This window comes from Crassostrea angulata, chromosome 9 (assembly GCF_025612915.1).
Source record: "Crassostrea angulata isolate pt1a10 chromosome 9, ASM2561291v2, whole genome shotgun sequence".
Lineage (NCBI taxonomy): Eukaryota > Metazoa > Mollusca > Bivalvia > Ostreida > Ostreidae > Magallana > Magallana angulata.
The window spans coordinates 25,670,148-25,689,345 of NC_069119.1; the positions used below are offsets into that span (position 1 = coordinate 25,670,148).

Consider the following 19,198-nt stretch of genomic DNA (forward strand, 5'->3'; position numbering starts at 1 on the left):
ATCACAGATTACAAAGCTCACCGAGACGAGACATCACCCTTATGAGACTTCACCTTTATGAGACCACCTTTATCATATTTAGTGAAAATCATACTTTATGATCTTGGATATTCATGGATTCTGTTTTGACACAATATCGTATATCATCTGTTAAAAAATTGTATGATAATCATCTGTTCATATGTTATTCAATACAATAATATAAAATTAAATATTGCATCCTATCATATTTACAACATATATCATATATAGAGAATATTACATACCCTTTTCCATATCACACCCTGTATCAGCCCGAGGGCCGAAGGCCCGAGGGCTGATATTGGTCGAGGGCTGATACAGGGTGTGATATGGAAAAGGGTATGTATTATTATATTTATTACATACTTACTAATAACATACAGAAAACAAAAACAATTTAGATTAACAATGTAGTTTGTTTAATAACAACAACTTAAACAGAGAATATGAACATAAATGATATTTCATTTTTAAACAATATGATACATGTATAAAGACATAATTTAACACAATTATAACAAACAACAACTTAATAGATAATTTGAACACATAAACTTTCATATTGTTTAACAATAACAAAATTTAATAACAAAGAACATATCACATTTATAGCTATAAAACAACTTCACTTTTAATATTTGAACATATATATATTTACAAGATATAACAGACCCAGTTCCTTTTTCTTATAAACATAAATGATTTAAAATAATAAATACAGGTTTTTGGCATATGTGATACAGATGACATCACAAAATCCGTATCGGCCTCCGGGGCTGATATAGGTTATCAGCCCTCCAGGGCTGATACGGATCCGTATCACACCCCTTTCGGAACTCCTCTGCCTTTTTTCGCTTCGGCATTTTTGCATGTTTACAGACGAAAAATAAAATATTTTCAGTTACAGTCGACATTTTTAAGTGCAGTTGAAAACTTCAAATGCTAGCAAATGTTTTAAAGCAGTCAACTTTTAAAATCTGATGAAATTCCGTTCTGTAACTTCATGTTAAAACAAGAAGAACTCATATTTTTATTAAATACATGTACACGTGGAGACTTTTTTCAAATAATATGAATAATCAATTAAAAAAAAAATTGATGGTTTTTTTTTTTTTAAATTTATTACTAAGTATGTAATAAATATAATAATAGATACCCTTTTCCATATCACAGCTTGTATCAGCCCGAGATTCCAATATCAGCCCGAGGGCCGAAGGCCCTCGGGCTGATATTGGAATCTCGGGCTGATACAAGCTGTGATATGGAAAAGGGTATGTATTATTCTCTTAATATTACAGAAACTAATATCATATTATACAATATCGTATGATACAATATATATTATAGAATATACAATATTGTATCATAGGATACAATATTATATTTTGCAATATCTTATGTAATAGTATCATGTGATAAAATAATGAATTAATAATACAATATAATATTATACAATATTGTATCATAATATACAATACTATACATATCGATATCATGATACAATATCATAACATAAAATATCAAAAAATTGATACAATATCATATCGTATCATATAACTTTTTATAATATTACATATGATATTATATTGTATCATATTAAACAATATTGTTTCATACCATTCAATACTATATCATACTAGAAATCATGTTATAGTATTTCTCAACAAACACATCTATCTATCGAGCAGGTTTGAGTGAGGTAGGAGATTTCTTTAGCATCCTTGATAATGGAGATCAGGCTCTGCATCTGAAGTAACCTCTGCGTTTCATTTATATTATAGTTAAATCAACTATGCAAGCTATCATCTATAAAACATGTGACCTGTTCCAAAAAAAACTAAACCTCATCCAGCATCCGAAACCTATGGCTCAGATTCAGCATTCAAGCCTGTCAGGTGCATCAGTATACATAAGACGCATCTCCATGCAAGTTTGGTGAAGTTCAGACCAGTAATAACTAAGATATCATCATCAGAGGGCACTAGCAATCAAAACCTTAACCTGCTCCAGCATCTGCAACCTTTGGCTCAGATTCAACATCCATGCCTGTCAGGTGCATCTGTATCATAAGACACAACATCCATTCAAGTTTGGTGAAGTTAGGACCTGTAATAACTAAGATATATATTTTTTAGCATCCTTGATAATGGAGATCAAGCTCTGCATCTGAAGCTTCCTCTGTGATTCATTAATATTACAGTTTAATCAACTATGCAAGTTTGAAATAGTACTATTATCTATTAAACATGTGACCTGTTCCAAAAAACTTAACCATATCCAGCATCTGAAACCTATGACTCAGACTCAGCATTCAAGCCTGTCAGGTTCATCAGTATCATAAGACGCACCATCCATGGAAGTCTGGTGAAGTTAGGACAAGTAGTAACTAAGATATTATAATCATCAGAGGGCACCTGTTTCAAAAACTTTAACCAGCTCTAAAAACTTTAACCTCCTCCAGCATCCGAAACCTATGACTCAGATTCAGCATTCAAGCCTGTCTGGTGCATCAGTATCATAAGACACACCATCAATGCAAGTTTGGTGAGGTACGGGCCAGCAGTAACTTAGATATTGCTATCAAAGGGCACCTGCAACAAAAACTTTAACCTGGTCCAAAAACCTTAACCTCCTCCAGCATCGGAAACCTATAGCTCAGATTCAGCACTCACGCCTGTCTGGTGCATCAGTATCATAAGACACACCATCCATGCAAGTTTGGTGAAGTACGGACCTGCAGTAACTTAGATATTGCTATCAAAGGGCACCTGCAACAAAAACTTTAACCTGGTCCAACGACCTTAACCTCCTTCAGCATCGGAAATTTAGGACTCAGATTCAGCATCCAAGTCTTTCGAGTCCATAAGTAGGTCCAGATGCATCATCCATGCAAGTTTGGTGAAGATAGAACAAGTAATTATAGCTTAGATACAGGACCTGCAACAAAAACTTTAACCAGGTCCGGACGCCGAAAGCTCCCCCTGACTTCGTCTCGGTGAGCTAAAAATACGTTACTTTGATACCTTTAATAATCGGTTTGTGAATTTTAAAATAATAACGAAAATAAATTCATTCTAACTATTTTAATAAATGGAAGTGCAAACTTTTTTAACTTTAAAGAAATTCGTTATAAAAGTGTTGAATTTCGTTTGAGCTCTTGCAGCACCCCCACCCCCGACACAGCCCGACCTTGCACCTATGGATTTCGCTTTATTTTCTTATCCAAAGTCAAAACTGTGCGGACAAATATTTTTGGACTTAATTGATCTACGATATGCCACAAAAGACATTACACAAAAAAATTACAAATAATGGTATGAACGTACATTTTATAAATGGGTTAAATGACATGAAAAGTGTGTGGAACTGAACGGTGTTTACTTTCAAAAAGAGTGACGTGTTTGACTTTCAGTTGTCTGACGTCACCTGACGTCGTGGAAATATGATACGGTGCTCCGTAAATCTAATTCATGCAAAGTAAAAATCGCGGTATCTTTAAAAAAAAAAAAATCAGAATCATATGATTTTTTGCAAACTTCTTTTCAATTGGTAGTCATTTAAAATAACATACCTCATCCTACAAAGAAAACAGTAATTTTGCCGTAAATCACTATGTCCGTGAACTTTGCTAACAACCTTCGTACAACAAAAATGTCGATAGTTTTGTTTTATAAGGCCAAATTACAAGAGAATTTTTAAATTAATTCTGGGTTTGTCTTATGTGGTATTAAGGAAAACATTCACATTTAATGAAATATTTTTACACGTATAGCTTTAAAAATGTACCTTTTGTTCGATAATTGTGCGAACAGTCTGGGACCAATATAATGTTTCTAATCAAAGAAGATGGGGGAACAAGATAGCACAAATGCCCATTTGGTTTTGTCTTTAAAAAAATTTCAAATTAATTTTTTTCTTACTAAATATACTAGATGATGTTATACCGGTATTACAAGTTTACAAAAGTACAATTTTAAACTATATTCAGTTTTGAATATTTTAACAAACGATAAGAAAAAAAAAGAAATTCGAAAGTTTTGGTGGTATCGAACCCACAACCTTAAACCCTAGCACTATAATGTTACCAAATGTCTGGTGCTATAACCACTGAGCCATTTCAGTCACAACAAACTTCCTTGTTAAATTCGAAATGCTACTTCAACCACGATTATACAGACTTGTAGTATTTCTCTAAAATGTTCAATTGTTTGGATACAAAATGACATTTTTAAAGTATAGTGGGTCATCTCTCCACGTTTTTGTTGATTGAAATCGGTTTGATTCCCTTTAAACCTTATATAGACTATGACAAAATTATGGAGCCCAGACCCACTCTACAAAAGAAAAGGCATTGAAGTTCTAAAAATGACACTATTTGGAATTTTTGACACGCTCACTCCAGTTTAAATCAACCTATTCCAAATATTTAAGATATTTAGAGGTTATAAATCGATGTTATGGTAAATATACATTGTTTCCAATAATTTAGAAAGAAATCATGAGATTTGTTCATGTATTAATTTTATAGTATCTTATCTATCCTCATATGGGCAGGTTACACCCCTTATTCAGCCATCTTCTTTGAACCTATGAAATGAAACTGATTTCAAAGTATTGTGAATACTCCTTTATATAGGAGCAACTAAAAACGTTTATAATTGTCATTTGTGCTTAAGTGTGGTTGTATTTTCGTTTGGTTGAAATTGGTTCAGTTGTTCCAGAGAAGAAGCTAAAAATGTTCAAAAGTTTACGAATGACGAACGACGTACAACGAACGACGACAGACAAAATTGTCACCCGAGTGACTCAGGTGACCTTAATATGGCCAAGACCTTCATGCCCTCTAAACACCAAGTATGTCCAGAAGGAAAGAACACTTGACATACAGTAAGAAGTATTTGTATCTCCAATTGTAAATAATAATGTGGAGATTGTTTAATTTGTTTAAAAGCAACAGGGATGAACATCACGTCACAATTCATGGAAATTCAAAAACAACTTATGGTATATTGTACAATTAATATACAGTTTACATGTATACTGACACAAGACTTAGTCTAATCTAAAACAAAATAAAAATGCATGGTAACTCTGCTAACAATTGCAGGTTACAATATAATAACACCATGATTCAAACATTTTACATGTCAATCATTTTACATGACATATCTCCATTTTTAAGTTAATATATATCTTTAAAAAAAAATAGCACTATTCCATAATGATATTTTGAATTCATAAAAACAAACCATTTTAAATTTGCTATCAGGAAGAGCTTTTAAATATACTGAATATTGTGTTTTTTCAATATAATGTTAAATAAAAAAAATTATGCAACAAACTGACACGTACATCACACATCAAATATGAACGTACTACATAACATAACAAAGAAATAAACTAAGTCCAAACACCCCCTTTGTATAAATAACAGATGTTTATGACAATTACCTTAATTTCAAAATGTATGTCAAATGTTGACACAGATGTAGTACATCAGGTGCTTGCAAGCCACTTAGTGACACCACTTTTGTTGAGTACGAAAAATAGAAACAAAGCCCGATACGAAATAGGAGTGAAAAGTCAACAAATGGCTGACTCCAAGCATTTTTTCCTTAAAGTTTTTTTCATCACACAGTTCACACGATTTTCAGCCAGTGGCAGACTTTGCTTTTGTGTTGTCGCTACTGTTCTTCTCCAGCATGTCTATGACCTTAATGGCTGCATCTGGGATTCTGGTGCCTGGAAAAGAAAAAATTAAACGTCTTAATTTTTTTACACCCACTTTAAAAACCATGTCCATGTACTTGAGGACATTATTTTACAATAAAACCATTTAGAAAGTCAGGAAAACAGATGCAAATTGTACACAGAAATATATATGCATACCTACATTATGATCATTACACCCCCTCCCCCTCCCATTCCCCCCATGAAAAAATATGTCTTATACAATATTATTATGAATTTTTCCTATCAATCAATGAATCACATTGCTTGTAATTTTTATTTATAAAAAAAAGTGATTTTAATTACACAATATTCCTTCTGAAAACTGGGAAATGTATGCTGAAAAACATCTGAAACATCCACATTCTAAAATAATATCAATTGCAATTCATAAATAACAAAAAATGTTGTTTTGAAGCTTGTAAGTGGTCAAGAAAATCTTACCTGGACCAAACACAGCAGAGACCCCAGCTTTGTACAGGAAGTCGTAATCCTGGGGTGGTATCACTCCCCCCGCTACCACCAGAATATCACTGCAACAGAGACAGAAAAGGGTGCATTATAGCTTCAAATTCAGAGTTATTTAAACTTATTTACAGATGCATTGCAATGATTTTTTTTACTAATGCTACAGATGTTCAACAATACAGGGAATATCAACCGCATCAAAAAATTAAAAAATTGATAGTGTAAAGTTTACAAATATTTGGAAACTCACGGTCTGCCCATGTTCTTGAGTTCCTGGATCATGTCTGGAATCAGAGTCTTGTGTCCGGCAGCCAGAGTGCTGACCCCCAGAACATGGACGTCTGCATCAACCGCCTGCTGAGCTGCTTCTCGAGGAGTCTAAAAACCCAGAAGTACAGGTAATGTCAGATACTGTGGTTTTACTAATATACATGGACATCAATATTTGTTGTTCTTCCAAAATTCACTGTTTTAAGGATGTATGTTATGTTCATTGACAAGAATGGTCAAAATAATCTGGGGTAAATTTTTTTTTTTTTTGATTTATATATTTGATTTCATGGATCGACTTAACAATGTGCATCCCCAAATTCAGCAAACTCTTAATGGAATAAGAGATGTCATTTTTATTGAGCAAAAAAATAATTAAAAACTTACTGCAAACAATGGACCAATATCCACATCAAATCCTAGATCAGCAAAGCCTGTGGCGATGACCTTTCCCCCTCTATCGTGGCCATCTTGACCTACTTTGGCTACAAGGATACGTGGGCGACGCCCCTCTGTGTCAGCAAATTGCTGCAATGAAACTTATTTCATGTTAATCAATGAATTAACATAAAACTTACATCAAAGTGTATGACTTGTACAGAGTTCCTAATCAACCTTTTCACTGTGTAAAAGAACCACTGTCGGTAATCTTTCTATGCGGCCATTACAATAAAATTAAAGGTGGGTGAAGCATACTTTACCAAGATATTTCAGCACAATAGCTTAGTTTCAACACATCATCAAAAAATTGCCACATTTTTTAAAAGTTTTCTCAGCATAATTCTGAGAAAACCAAGTAACTACAACTGATCAAGATCAACCAGGAACTTTACCTGACAGTGTAAATACTAGGCTATGGAAGGAAGTTATGAGCAAATAATTTTAAAAGAGTGTTAAGAGTCAAAATCATATATTGATTGTTTACCCTAAAATTTTATTCAGTCTGTCAGTTTAACTACCATTGATCTCTGAAAAATTGCTGTCAACAAATTTTGCCTTGAAGTAAAATTATAAATACTGGTAACAGAGAAGCTTGGTATGTACTGTAAAAGCACATACATGTATTTTCTCTGGTTTAAAATGTTGTTATTTTTAAACTAAATACAATTTTGTTGGCATTTAATTTCCTCATATTGTAATTCCTAAAATCTATCACGTATCAACTCTGTATTTATTAATACTTTGGTTAAAAATTCGTCATGTATTTAATTTCGTTGATCTGTACTACCAAGTACCAACAAAAATAATGAAATTTAATCCTCAACAAATATTTCTGCTTCAACAGTACACATAAAATGTTGTTGTAGAACTCCATGAAGCAGCGCTGTATTGTTAACCAACTTTTATTCTTAAAGACTTCATTTCACCATAAACTAATGATACAATGGTGTCTGCTATTTCTTAAAATATTACAAGTCTAATAATGTATAAAATCTTTGATTAAATTTAGAAATCAAGACAGGTTCTCGGCGAGAAATATATGATTGAAACTGCTTGCTTCTTCCAAGGGAATAAAAGTACATGTAGATTTACAGAATATTTCGTACCTGCACTCTCTGTGTCGCCCGACTGATTTCGTCCACTTCACCAAATTCATTCTTGTACGCTCCACTGACCAGGCGATTACTGGCCACATGTCTGCCAAACACCTACAAAATCAACCAATCAGAATACAAGTCTGCCAAACACCTACAAAATCAACCAATCAGAATACATGTCTGCCAAACACCTACAAAATCAACCAATTAAAATACATGTCTATAAAACACCTACAAAATCAACTTATCAAAAATACAGCTTTACCAAACACCTATATATGTATACCAAATGAATCAAAATACATGAAAAACATTGTAAATAGTTAAGTAACAAAATTTAATCTTAAGCCTCAGTATGTACATGTACAGTACCGATCAGACCCAACCTAACAACACAGTAAACCCCAACTAAACCCTGGATTTACTTTTGGTCAATTGTATGCACTAAAGTGTGAAGCAGATCCGTCTTTTATCTTACCATCTTACTGCCTGTAATTCCTGCCCCTTGTTTACCAAATTTCTGTGATGAATGTTATCTTTAAAGTTACCTTTCTGTACTGTAAATTCCTTATCAAATGTGAGGAATTAATTTCTGCGTAAAATCACCAGAAGCAGTCCTCGCATTTTTAAAATTTCACTCAGTCTTATTTTTCAGACAGTTTTGAGCTATATAAAATTATAACAAAAAATTTGTGTTATATTCTTGCGATCCGATGCAAAACAGCATAATCAGGAAATTAAATACTCGCGTAAAAAATAAGGAAATTACAGTATTCAAGCATTTTGTATCGTGAGATATCTTACCTTTTCCATGGCATCTGTGATCTCTCCAACGGTGCACCGAGCCCGCGCGGCATCAATAGACAGCTGGAGAAGGTTACCTTGGTTACTGGAACAAGCCTTAGTGATGGCTTCCAATGCCTCTTGTGCCTGTGGAATAAGAAACAAAATCCATTTGATGTGAAGATGATTTCTTTTGTACATGATCTTACTTTTAATAATTCTATATAATGATAATACAGCAAAACTCGGTTATAACAAAGTCACTGGGACCTAAGAAATTACTTCGTTATATCCGTAATTTGTTATAACCGTATAAGAAATTCATTAAATTTACATAGCTGGGGATCCAAGTTGACTTCGCTATATCCGTGAATTCGCAATATCCGTGTTTGTACTAAACGAGTTTTACTGTAAAAAAATATTTAATTGACATCGCGGGGGTGTTAAGGAAGCATATGGGCAATTTAGCGTCTTATTTTGACTGTTATATTCAAAATCGTGAAATTAAATAATTATTTTGAATAAGATCAAAAACTAAGTATTAACCTTTAAAATAGATGTCAGTGCAATAAAATCGGGTAGTACATAACTGCCACATTGGTGCATTATCACGTGACAACTATAAATAGCTTACGTATATTCCTTAACATAAAATGAGATAGAACAACACTACCCCGCGGTTTCAAAAATAAAATAAACATACCAAGTGAACGCAAAACATCTCAGTTTAATCAAAACCGCTGCTAGAATCCTATGTTTTTCCTTATTAAAAAGTTATTTATCCGGTTCTCGTAAAACCTTCCCAATTTTTACATGGTTGGCACAGAAAACGGCAAATTGCATCAAAACAACACACAACATGGGATTCTAGCAGCACTTTTCAATTTAAGCATTGATCAAACTAACGATACGTATAAAATTCCAAGTTCAATATATACGGGGTAGTGTTGTTCTAGTCGGATTTTTATATCGTAAACAACGACAGAGGAAAGCCGGGCCGAGAAATAAATACAGATTTACATACCTTTTAGCGAATGATTGATAAAACTAACATCTCCCCCAGTATTCTTATGTTCAGTTCTTAATAAATCACATCACAATACTTTATTAGAGTTCTTAGATTAGTTATATTTTGAATATGTTTACTATGCTTTCCGATCAAATTCACACGACATTCAACTTTTAGTCATGACGTCATCAATGTGTAAATCTACGTAATACAACCTAATTTCTGGAAAAAAATTGTCTTCAGTATTTTTTATTTGTTTTTGATCTACGTTTTGTTGCTTAGATATTTGAATATGTACATAATAACTAAGATTTGTGATATCACGAAATTACATGTAACTCAGATTCCATATGCTTCCTTAACACCCCCGCGATGCATTTAAAATGAACCTGATTGTAGATACACAATACACATGCTTAAATTTTTCTTCACTGTTCCTGTGAAATTTTTTCATGTGTTTTTTAATTTATATTTTTTACTTGAATTTCAAGACAACCGAATTTCAGTGTAATTAGCTCTCATGCTCCCAGGAATTATTATAATTTTATGAACATGTTGCATATGCAAAACATTTCATGTTTTCTCACATGTTTACAGAAGTTGGGACATAGTGCTATAAGAGTTAACGTTATTATCCTCCGCCTACCTTTCCCTTGTCACGATTCTGTCGTGTTTTTTTCAGCCGCGCGATCTGCTCCTCCCTCACATGCTTGTTGTCGATACACAACACATCCACCTGCTGTTCTTCCGTGGGTTTGTACTTGTTCACACCAACTATCACCTCTGTACACAAAAACAACAACAACTAAACTCAACCATTACTGTGATGCATTGAATTTTCGATCATCTTGATATCTATTTACATCAAAGAATCAAAGAAAGATCGCAGCTGAATTATTTTAACCCAAAACATATCATTCTTAATCCATAGGTGTAACCTTTTCTATCGTCTGCAAAATAGAATTAACCTGTGATGAACTTCCATTTCATTTTTTCACTTGTATTTCACTGCAATTAGCCTTCACCTAATGTTCCACCTGCATATACCTGTGGCGACCTTTGACTTGCATATAGGTACCATATATTTACCTGCGCCACTGTCAATCCTGGCCTGTCTCTTGGCTGCACACTCCTCGATCCTCAGTTTGGGCATCCCCGAGGATACAGCTTTCGCCATACCTCCCATCTCTTCTACCTACAACACATCAAACATCTAGGTGATGAAAGAAAGGAAAATTTAGACTCAAAAAGAGTTAAAGCAATACTGTATTTATAGGTTATTTTTGCCCCATGTAATTTTCACCCTTTTACACTTGCAAAAAGATTTGTCCTGTCTTGAATTTGCCCAGATAGACTTGTGTTTAAAGAGAGATAATTTGAGACACTGAAATTCGCACAGTCTTAAATTTGCCCCATGAAAACAAGGGCAAAAGCGGCCAAAATAAAACGGGTGCAAATGTGATATTATTTTAACCACCAAATGTAGAATCTGTACTGTCTTAAAACATGCAAAATATTCAGGATGTTAAATTCATCATTGTGTTTCCACCCTGACGATGAATAACTTACCATTGGCTAATTAGTAAATTACAATAGGCTCTATCCTAAAATTTTTAAATGAAAATTACAAGTATGATTGGGGTGAAAATAAAAAAGAAATTTTGCTGTTTTAAATACTATATTTTTACATTGTTTATATTTGTACAACTACCTTAAAATATTCGTACAACTACCTTCAAAAGGTTCAACATACCGGTATGTACTTGTACATGTATGTGCTCATACAATGTTAACTCTCCTGCTTATTGGTTTTTCTATTGTATATCCTTAATATCCTAATCTCAGTGAGATTCATTGACTTAGAGTCTAAAATTTATATTTATACATAAAATGTCATGTACTGACATCTCTTGTCAGTAAAGATGTCAGACACTTAGTCTCAAGAAATCTCTCTGTGATTATTGAATCTTCAAACTACTTTATACATGGAAATACTCTTAAAATAACCAGTTTCTCCAAATATATTAAAGCTTTTCGACAAAAAACTGAAAAACAGCTTATCAAACATGTTTGAAATGTGTAATACAACTTGTACGATATAAAAACATTTGAATTTGAATAAAATGTTACAAAAACATGCAGGGTGTATGCAGCGATAAATACCTCATTGATAAGTTTCAGAGCCTCGTCATAAATATCGTTGGTCAAACTCTCCATCATGTAGGATCCTCCCCATGGGTCTGCCACCTGTATTCAACCAATCAATCAATCAATCAATCAATCAATCAATCTATACCACCATTTGATCAAATATACAGTGCAATCTACATATATATGTCAGGAAAGTAAGTAAGTAAGTAATGTATATTACTAAAAATTCAGTACATTCTATAAATGTGTCCAATTCAGAAGTCCAAATTAATCATTTTTGAAATATTCAAATTTTCCAATCAAATTTACTGACAGTGTACATGTAAATATATCATCTCTAGTGGGCACAATATTTTGCTGAAAGAGATTTTTCTACAAGTTAGTAGATTTGAATTTATGTTTTGTTGCATGCACCTATTTATTTAGTCGAAGATTTAAAAGTTGTATATAATTAAGCATAGTAGGCCATTTTTTGCCAAAAATGCTAAATAGAATACACAGTCAAATGAAGACTTGTAAGTTTGCAGTATTATAAAGGAGCTTGAGGGATTATACCTTAGGGATCCCAGACTCTTCCTGTAGAATGATCTGGGTGTTCCTGGCAATCCGGGCACTGAATGGAGTCGGGAGACCAAGGGCCTCATCGAAGGAGTTGGTGTGTAGGGACTGTGTCCCCCCAAACACCGCCCCCATGGCCTCTATCACGGTCCGGATGATGTTGTTGTAAGCATCCTGTAAAGAACAGCAAGCTGTTAGTTTAACCTCCCACCACAAATATATTATACATGTTTTGATTATATAAATTTCATAAATGGATTTACAAATTAAAATTTTTTTTAAATTCCAGAGACATTAAAATGATTAACAACAGCAACATGAAATATTCACAAAGACGAGGTTCCCACAATTGTGAAATTTTCTCACACTCGAAAAATACATTAAACTTTGTCAAAATACATAATGATATTATGTTAGTTGTTAACCTGTTCTGTTAGAGACCAGCCTGATGTCTGACTGTGGGCTCGGAGCAGCAGAGATTTCGGATTCTTGGGACTGAACTTCTCCTTAACCAGTGTAGCCCATAATCTGCGAGCTGCTCTCATTTTGGCTATTTCCTAAAAAATGCAGTTTCGCTTTATGAAAAATTAATAAACAAAACATAGAGGAAGCAAGAAAAAATTACATATTAATCAACAAATGAAATTTTGGTATTAAAGCCATTTACAGAGCAGAAACTCGGAGAGCAGCTGTATTTTTTCCCACAATATTGGTAATCGTTTTAGATTTCAAGCCTGAAAAGAAAATCATACCATGTAGAAGTTCATTCCGATTCCCCAGAAAAATGAAAGACGAGGAGCAAACTTGTCCACATCTAGCCCTCTCTCTATTCCTGAAAGACGCACAAATAAAATGTGAGGTCAGCAAGTACCACAGTAAGTAAGATTTGAAAAACACTGTGTGGAAAAAATATTACAACAGTTGGGAAAAGCTTTCCTTTCCATCATTTTTCATTCATATACGGTAACCCTTTCATTTTTTTCGCACATTAAAAACATCTTACAAGGGAGATAATGCAAGATAACCTCAGCTCCAAATGAGCAAGTTGATAATTATATGCAAATCAATTGAAAAGGACAATAGATTGAGGTAAATTTTGAGAACCTGACATGCTAAATTATATAAACTGAATTAAAATAATAAATGACTGCTCTAAATGCATGCACTCCACAGCACTTTATGCATACCTGTTCTGATATACTGAAGTCCATCAGCCAAGGTGAAGGCCATCTCTAGGACAGCGTCCGCCCCCGCCTCCTGCATGTGGTACCCAGAGATAGAGATGGAGTTGAATTTTGGCATGTACTGTAATTCATAAAATAAACTCTTTCACAAAACATACAGCAACAAGATACTTACCACAGCTTAGATGGATATAGAATTGAATTTTAGAATGTACTGTAAAGTTAATCAAGTTTAACATAATTTCAAAATACACGCAGCAACATGATGCATACCACAACTTAGGTTATATCAACTGGTTCACAAGTTTTGACAGTATACGTGTATTGTAATATTGTAAAAGTAAGTACATGTAATTTGGAATTCCTTTTTAAAATGTTGCAATCAGAATAAATCACCTGTCAGTCATGTTCCAATATTCAAATTTTTTTGGCCCATTTAGAAAGTTGAGATTTATTTTTTTGGCCTAACCTTAGACGTATATTCAAAGATGTCGCCAATGATCTTCATGGAGGGCTCGGGGGGAAAGATGTACGTGTTTCGGACCATGAACTCCTTCAGGATGTCATTTTGAATCGTACCGGCTAACTCCTCCTGCTTAGCTCCCTGCGAGACAAAAAAAATTTACCATGCAAATAAGTATATTTCAAATCATGCAATAAATATTGACCAAAATGAATCGTTGGAATTACCATATCAAATTCATGTATTTGTAAGTAGCAAGAGTAAGTTAATAAAACTTTCATCTATAATCACGATATCAAAACTATTGTATACAATTTTTTTTATTAATTTATATCAGCAATTGAAAACTGATTCACAACAATTTAATTCTCTGCATCTATTTCATCCAAAAAATAACTATGGTCCATGATGATCATTCCCTGATATTTATTCTCAATGTATGTATATCATATTCAGTAACTTATAGAATACAAGTATTATAGAGCTTTACTTGCCATATACCAATTTATTCTTGTATAGTTGTCAAATGAACAACTGTAAAACAAATCGACTGTCATAAAGAAATTGTATCATTTTCTTCCCATTTTTTTTTCACCCATTTACAATCGCAAATGGATCTTGAAATTTGCCCAGACAGTAATTTAGAAATTGTTTTGAATTCGCCCAGTCTTAAATTTTACTCTGATGATGAGGGCAAAAGGGAAGAAAATAAAACGGAGGCGAATATTTCCCCGTTTACAGAAGGAAGTCAAAGATTGGCTGCTGACCTGTTCCTCGGCTGCTACGACGTACATGGCCATTACAGGCAGTACCGCCCCATTCATTGTCATGGAGGTCGAGATTTTCTTCAGGGGAATCCCGTCGAACAATAGCTTCATGTCCTCCACAGAATCAATAGCCACCCCTGCCATTCCGACGTCCCCCACTACACGCTCATTGTCTGAGTCATAGCTTTTGTAAAAATAGATGAAAAGTATCATTATCAACATCATCTGCAAATTTCATTGGATTAGTGTCTCCTTTTAATGGTAAGAGTTCATGATTGTTGCTTTGAAGAAAGGAATATAATCAGCAATTGAAATTAAGATTTTACTTGTAACGAAAAACTTTTTTCACCTACATGTAGTTCTAAGATAAATTCTGTGCTGACGGGATCAGGGTAGCTAGAAGACCTTCAAATGACCTTGAGTTGACCGTTACATAACTTTGACATTACCAGTGCAGACTCACCCTCTATGGGTCGGGAGGTCAAAGGCCACACTCAGCCCCTGCTGTCCAGCTGCTATGTTGTCTCGGTAGAACTTGTTGCTTTCCTCTACTGTGCTGAACCCGGCATACTGAAATCATAAGTACCATAATTCTGGTGGTAAGACATGATTTCAGTGGTGTGTTTAATATCTTTTTCTCTCTCTTACCCCATGTCTCTCTCTCTCTCTCTCTCTCTCTCTTCCTCTGTCTCTCCTCACTCATTCTTTCTCTCTTTCCTTCTCTCTCTCCCTTACTCTCTGTCTCTCCTAACTCATTCTTTCTCTCTTTCCTTCTCTCTCTCTCTCCCTTACTCTCTCTCTCTAAAATACTCTCTCTCTCTTTCTCTTTCTCTCTCTCTCTCTCTCTCTCTCTCTCTCTCTCTCTCTCTCTCTCTCTCTCTCTCTCTCTCACCTGTCTAATTGTCCAGGGTCTGTTGGTATACATTGTGGTATATGGACCCCTGGTGTAAGGAAACTGCCCTGGTATCTCATTTTGAACCTCCTTAACATCTGTTTTAGTGTATACTGGTTTGATTTCAATACCCTACTCAAAGCAGAAACATTTCAACATACTTTTTTTTATACATATGAAAAAAAAATTACAACAAAGGTACTAAGCTCTAGGGTTGTCTATAAAAATTGAAGTAGAAGGAGGAAATGAAAAAGTACCAGGCTGGTAGAAGGGGGTCTAGGGGTCTTGCTTATAGCTACATCGTGTTTGAAATGCAAAAATAGCCGGGTAATTAAGGCATTATAGGTGGGGGAATTTCCCGCTTCCCGGGTCTACGGACAACCCTGAAGCTCTATCTGATTTTCAAAATTACAATAGATTTTATCCATGATTAACTTTCAATTTCATCAAAGTTTTTTCTTAAATATGTAAATCAGCCATAGATTTCTACCACGTCTAACTAGTAACTAGTTTTAGCAACAAATCTTTACAGACCTCAGGAGTTTTCCAGACCAGAGAGTCAACATCTTTTTTCCCCTTCAGTTCTTTAGAAGCGGCATCTTTCCATTGAGGGTCCAAAGGTTCCTTTGTGTGAGCAGAACGACTAGAAACAGGTGTAATAACCTGTTCAAATGGAAACCAGATAGCTTGTACGGTGTGTTCCCGTTTTGCACACATTTGATAATTGGGTATAGAACAATAGGTGTGATTTGTGTTGTGATAGCAATTATAGTCTGCTTTCGGTCAAAGATTTTACCTGTGTTTTATCAGTGCCTTATTGATAAAACAAGAAAGATACAGATTAGGTCTAATAACTATCACCATTTATTTTTGGATAAAATAAAGACAATGATAAATTTAAAAAGTCTGATAAAAAATAATGATTAGGTTAGATGAATTGACTTTTACATTTTTGTCCATTTACCTTAAATATAAAACCAAATGAATTAGGAAAAATTGCTGGTCCAAAGCCAATTGGAAGCTGATTCAATGGATAATTATATGATGAAGGGGAAAACTACATAGACAGTCATATGGGGTACTCCGTGTCTCTTTTTACAATTGAGTTGCAAATTATGTAAAACGCATGTTTATAATTGATTGTTTGGTATCAACAGAAAGAATATTATGAAAGAAAACAGATCTTTTATAGATATGTACAATGTAAATATCAAAATGACAAAAACTGGTGTCAGAAATTTTTGCAAGTAAGATTTACACATGCGTGGCGGGGAGTCAGTGAGTTCTTTGTTTATACCTGTGTGAACTTCCTTCCCCTCACACGTTTTTTAACTCAGTGAGAGAATGCATGCCGTTGCAGACCGAGCCCCTTATAATATACAGTGGGATGATAGATTTCCCACATTTTAATGCGACACGAGTTCTGACCCTTCATGTCATATGGCAATCAAGACAGACATGAGTGTCAAAAGAGCATACTATTGAATATACCAAACATACACCTATTAAATTATTTTAATATTTTGACAAATTGGTGTATAGTTATATAGAGTGTGATGTGCATACAGTCACCGAAATCATCTCTTTCAAATCCGATTACTACCAATGCAAGTTATCTAGACACATGGAAACATGTGTCACAAATAGTGAGTGTGTAAAATGTACGTCGTACTTCACACTCACAGAAATTACCACTGCTTAGAGATTGTCTTCTCATGCTTCTGGCAAGTTCTACGTAATTTGTCATTTTGCCGTTGATTGGCTTTGACCTTCATTTTTACCTTGTGGAAATTTTGGCGCATCAACTGCGCTGCCTTCTCTAATCGCAACATATCCTCAGTTCTTTTATGCAAGCGAACTTGCTCAGCTGGTAGTGGACGGTTGCTTTTTTTCTCCTCGAGTTCAAGGTTGCATAACGGATCATCGAGCCCGATGCTTATTGCAAAATTCGCGGGTCTTTTTAGTGGTGGATTCAGTTATTATCCGTTATGATGGGCTAAATTACTTGTAATTTATAATATAAATCTCTTGCGATTCTTTCAGGCACGTAGCGTCGTTTTTGAAAGTGTGGGGGAGGGGAGGGGCAGACTCATCCAAAAAAAAAATCTCGACAAGCCAAAAAAAAAGGTATAGGCCTACTCAGTATCATCATGAAAATCCTAATCCGCGCGTGTGTGTGTGTGTGTGTGTGGGGGGGGGGGGGGGGGGGTAGGTATGCTTTTAACTTCAAATTCACTGTTTATTTCCTTATTTTCAATTCAATTTTCCAATGCTCACAGAAAAGTTGGGGGGGGGGGGGGGGCAACTCCATCTTCATTCAATTTTTTGTATGTAAATTTATAAAAAAAATCTTTGCTGCACCAAAAAGTGAAGGGGCCAGCCCCCCCCCCCCGGCCCCCCTAATGCTACGTGCCTGTCTTTAATTACAACGCCTTTGTATTTAGAAATGATATACTGGTGTGTGTGTGTGTATATATATATATATATATATATATATATATATATATATATATATATATATATATATATATATATATATATATATATATATATATATATATCTATATCTATATATATATATGTGTGTAGCAACATAGCTATACAGCCCCCTCTTTTTTTACACATGGTAAGCGCAAGCTAAACATAATACATACCAAGGTAAGACACAATTGCATACTCAATTATGATTTACACAAAATAAATATTATAGAAAGTGGTAATTGTCGGTGTGGATCACCCGAAGATGCTTACCATTTTTTTCTTCAAATCCAAAAATTATACTATCTCTAGAAATAATTTTTTTCTTAATCTGCTACAACTAGATAATTTTCATATAGTTATTACTCATCTTTTATCATGGGGCGATGAGTCATTATCCCTTGATATTAAAAATCAATTATTCTCATTAGTTCAATTGTACATAAACGAAACTGATAGATTTGTTTAATATAGTTTATATGCATGCGCGGATCTAGAGGGGGGGTCGGGGGGGGGGGTCCCGACCCCCCCTGGAAAATGAAAATTTATTAAATTTACATAGTAAAATTATCGCGAAAATATGCCTCGGACCCCCCCCCCCCCCCCCCGGCAAACACAATTATCCTTCGGACCCCCCCCCCCCCTGAAAAAATTTTCTGGATCCGCGCATGTATGTGCATGTTTCTTATTCTCATATATATCACTTATTTTCATTTATCGTAATAACAATTCTATATCATGCAATAACAGTTGTAAGTTTTGTATAGTTTTTCTATTTAATGGTAAAGACCTAGTATAAGTTGTCAGAACTTGTGTCCAAACCATTTGTATATGTATCTTATATATATATGTATACAAAAAAATATGTTCAAATCAATTATATCAG

General features: G+C 34.3%; 1 protein-coding gene across 1 annotated transcript; it reads right to left on the bottom strand.

The window, feature by feature from the left end:
- Positions 1 to 4,909: 4,909 nt before the first annotated feature.
- On the bottom strand, positions 4,910 to 17,750 carry LOC128163494 (methylmalonyl-CoA mutase, mitochondrial-like). The gene is made up of 19 exons (XM_052827110.1): positions 17,616 to 17,750; positions 16,369 to 16,497; positions 15,835 to 15,966; positions 15,406 to 15,512; positions 14,943 to 15,126; positions 14,182 to 14,316; positions 13,716 to 13,833; positions 13,281 to 13,360; positions 12,954 to 13,085; positions 12,526 to 12,702; positions 11,983 to 12,066; positions 10,909 to 11,014; positions 10,466 to 10,602; positions 8,832 to 8,957; positions 8,037 to 8,138; positions 6,877 to 7,017; positions 6,470 to 6,597; positions 6,196 to 6,284; positions 4,910 to 5,763 (listed from the first exon to the last, which is right to left on the bottom strand). The coding sequence occupies exons 1-19, from the start codon at positions 17,664 to 17,666 to the stop codon at positions 5,672 to 5,674; spliced, it is 2,250 nt and encodes a 749-aa protein (XP_052683070.1). The 5' UTR covers positions 17,667 to 17,750; the 3' UTR covers positions 4,910 to 5,671.
- Between the last annotated feature and the right edge of the window lie 1,448 nt (positions 17,751 to 19,198).

What these genes read in the sequence shown, in the direction of transcription:
- LOC128163494 (XM_052827110.1), bottom strand. Translation starts at nt 17,666, where the DNA reads ATGTTGCGATTAGAGAAGGCAGCGCAGTTGATGCGCCAAAATTTCCAC. An exon ending in TCTTTGAATATACGTCTAAG is followed by an intron (nt 13,834 to 14,181) that starts GTTAGGCCAAAA and finishes TATGAATTACAG; the next exon opens with TACATGCCAAAATTCAACTC. An exon ending in GCTGGTCTCTAACAGAACAG is followed by an intron (nt 12,703 to 12,953) that starts GTTAACAACTAA and finishes TGTTCTTTACAG; the next exon opens with GATGCTTACAACAACATCAT.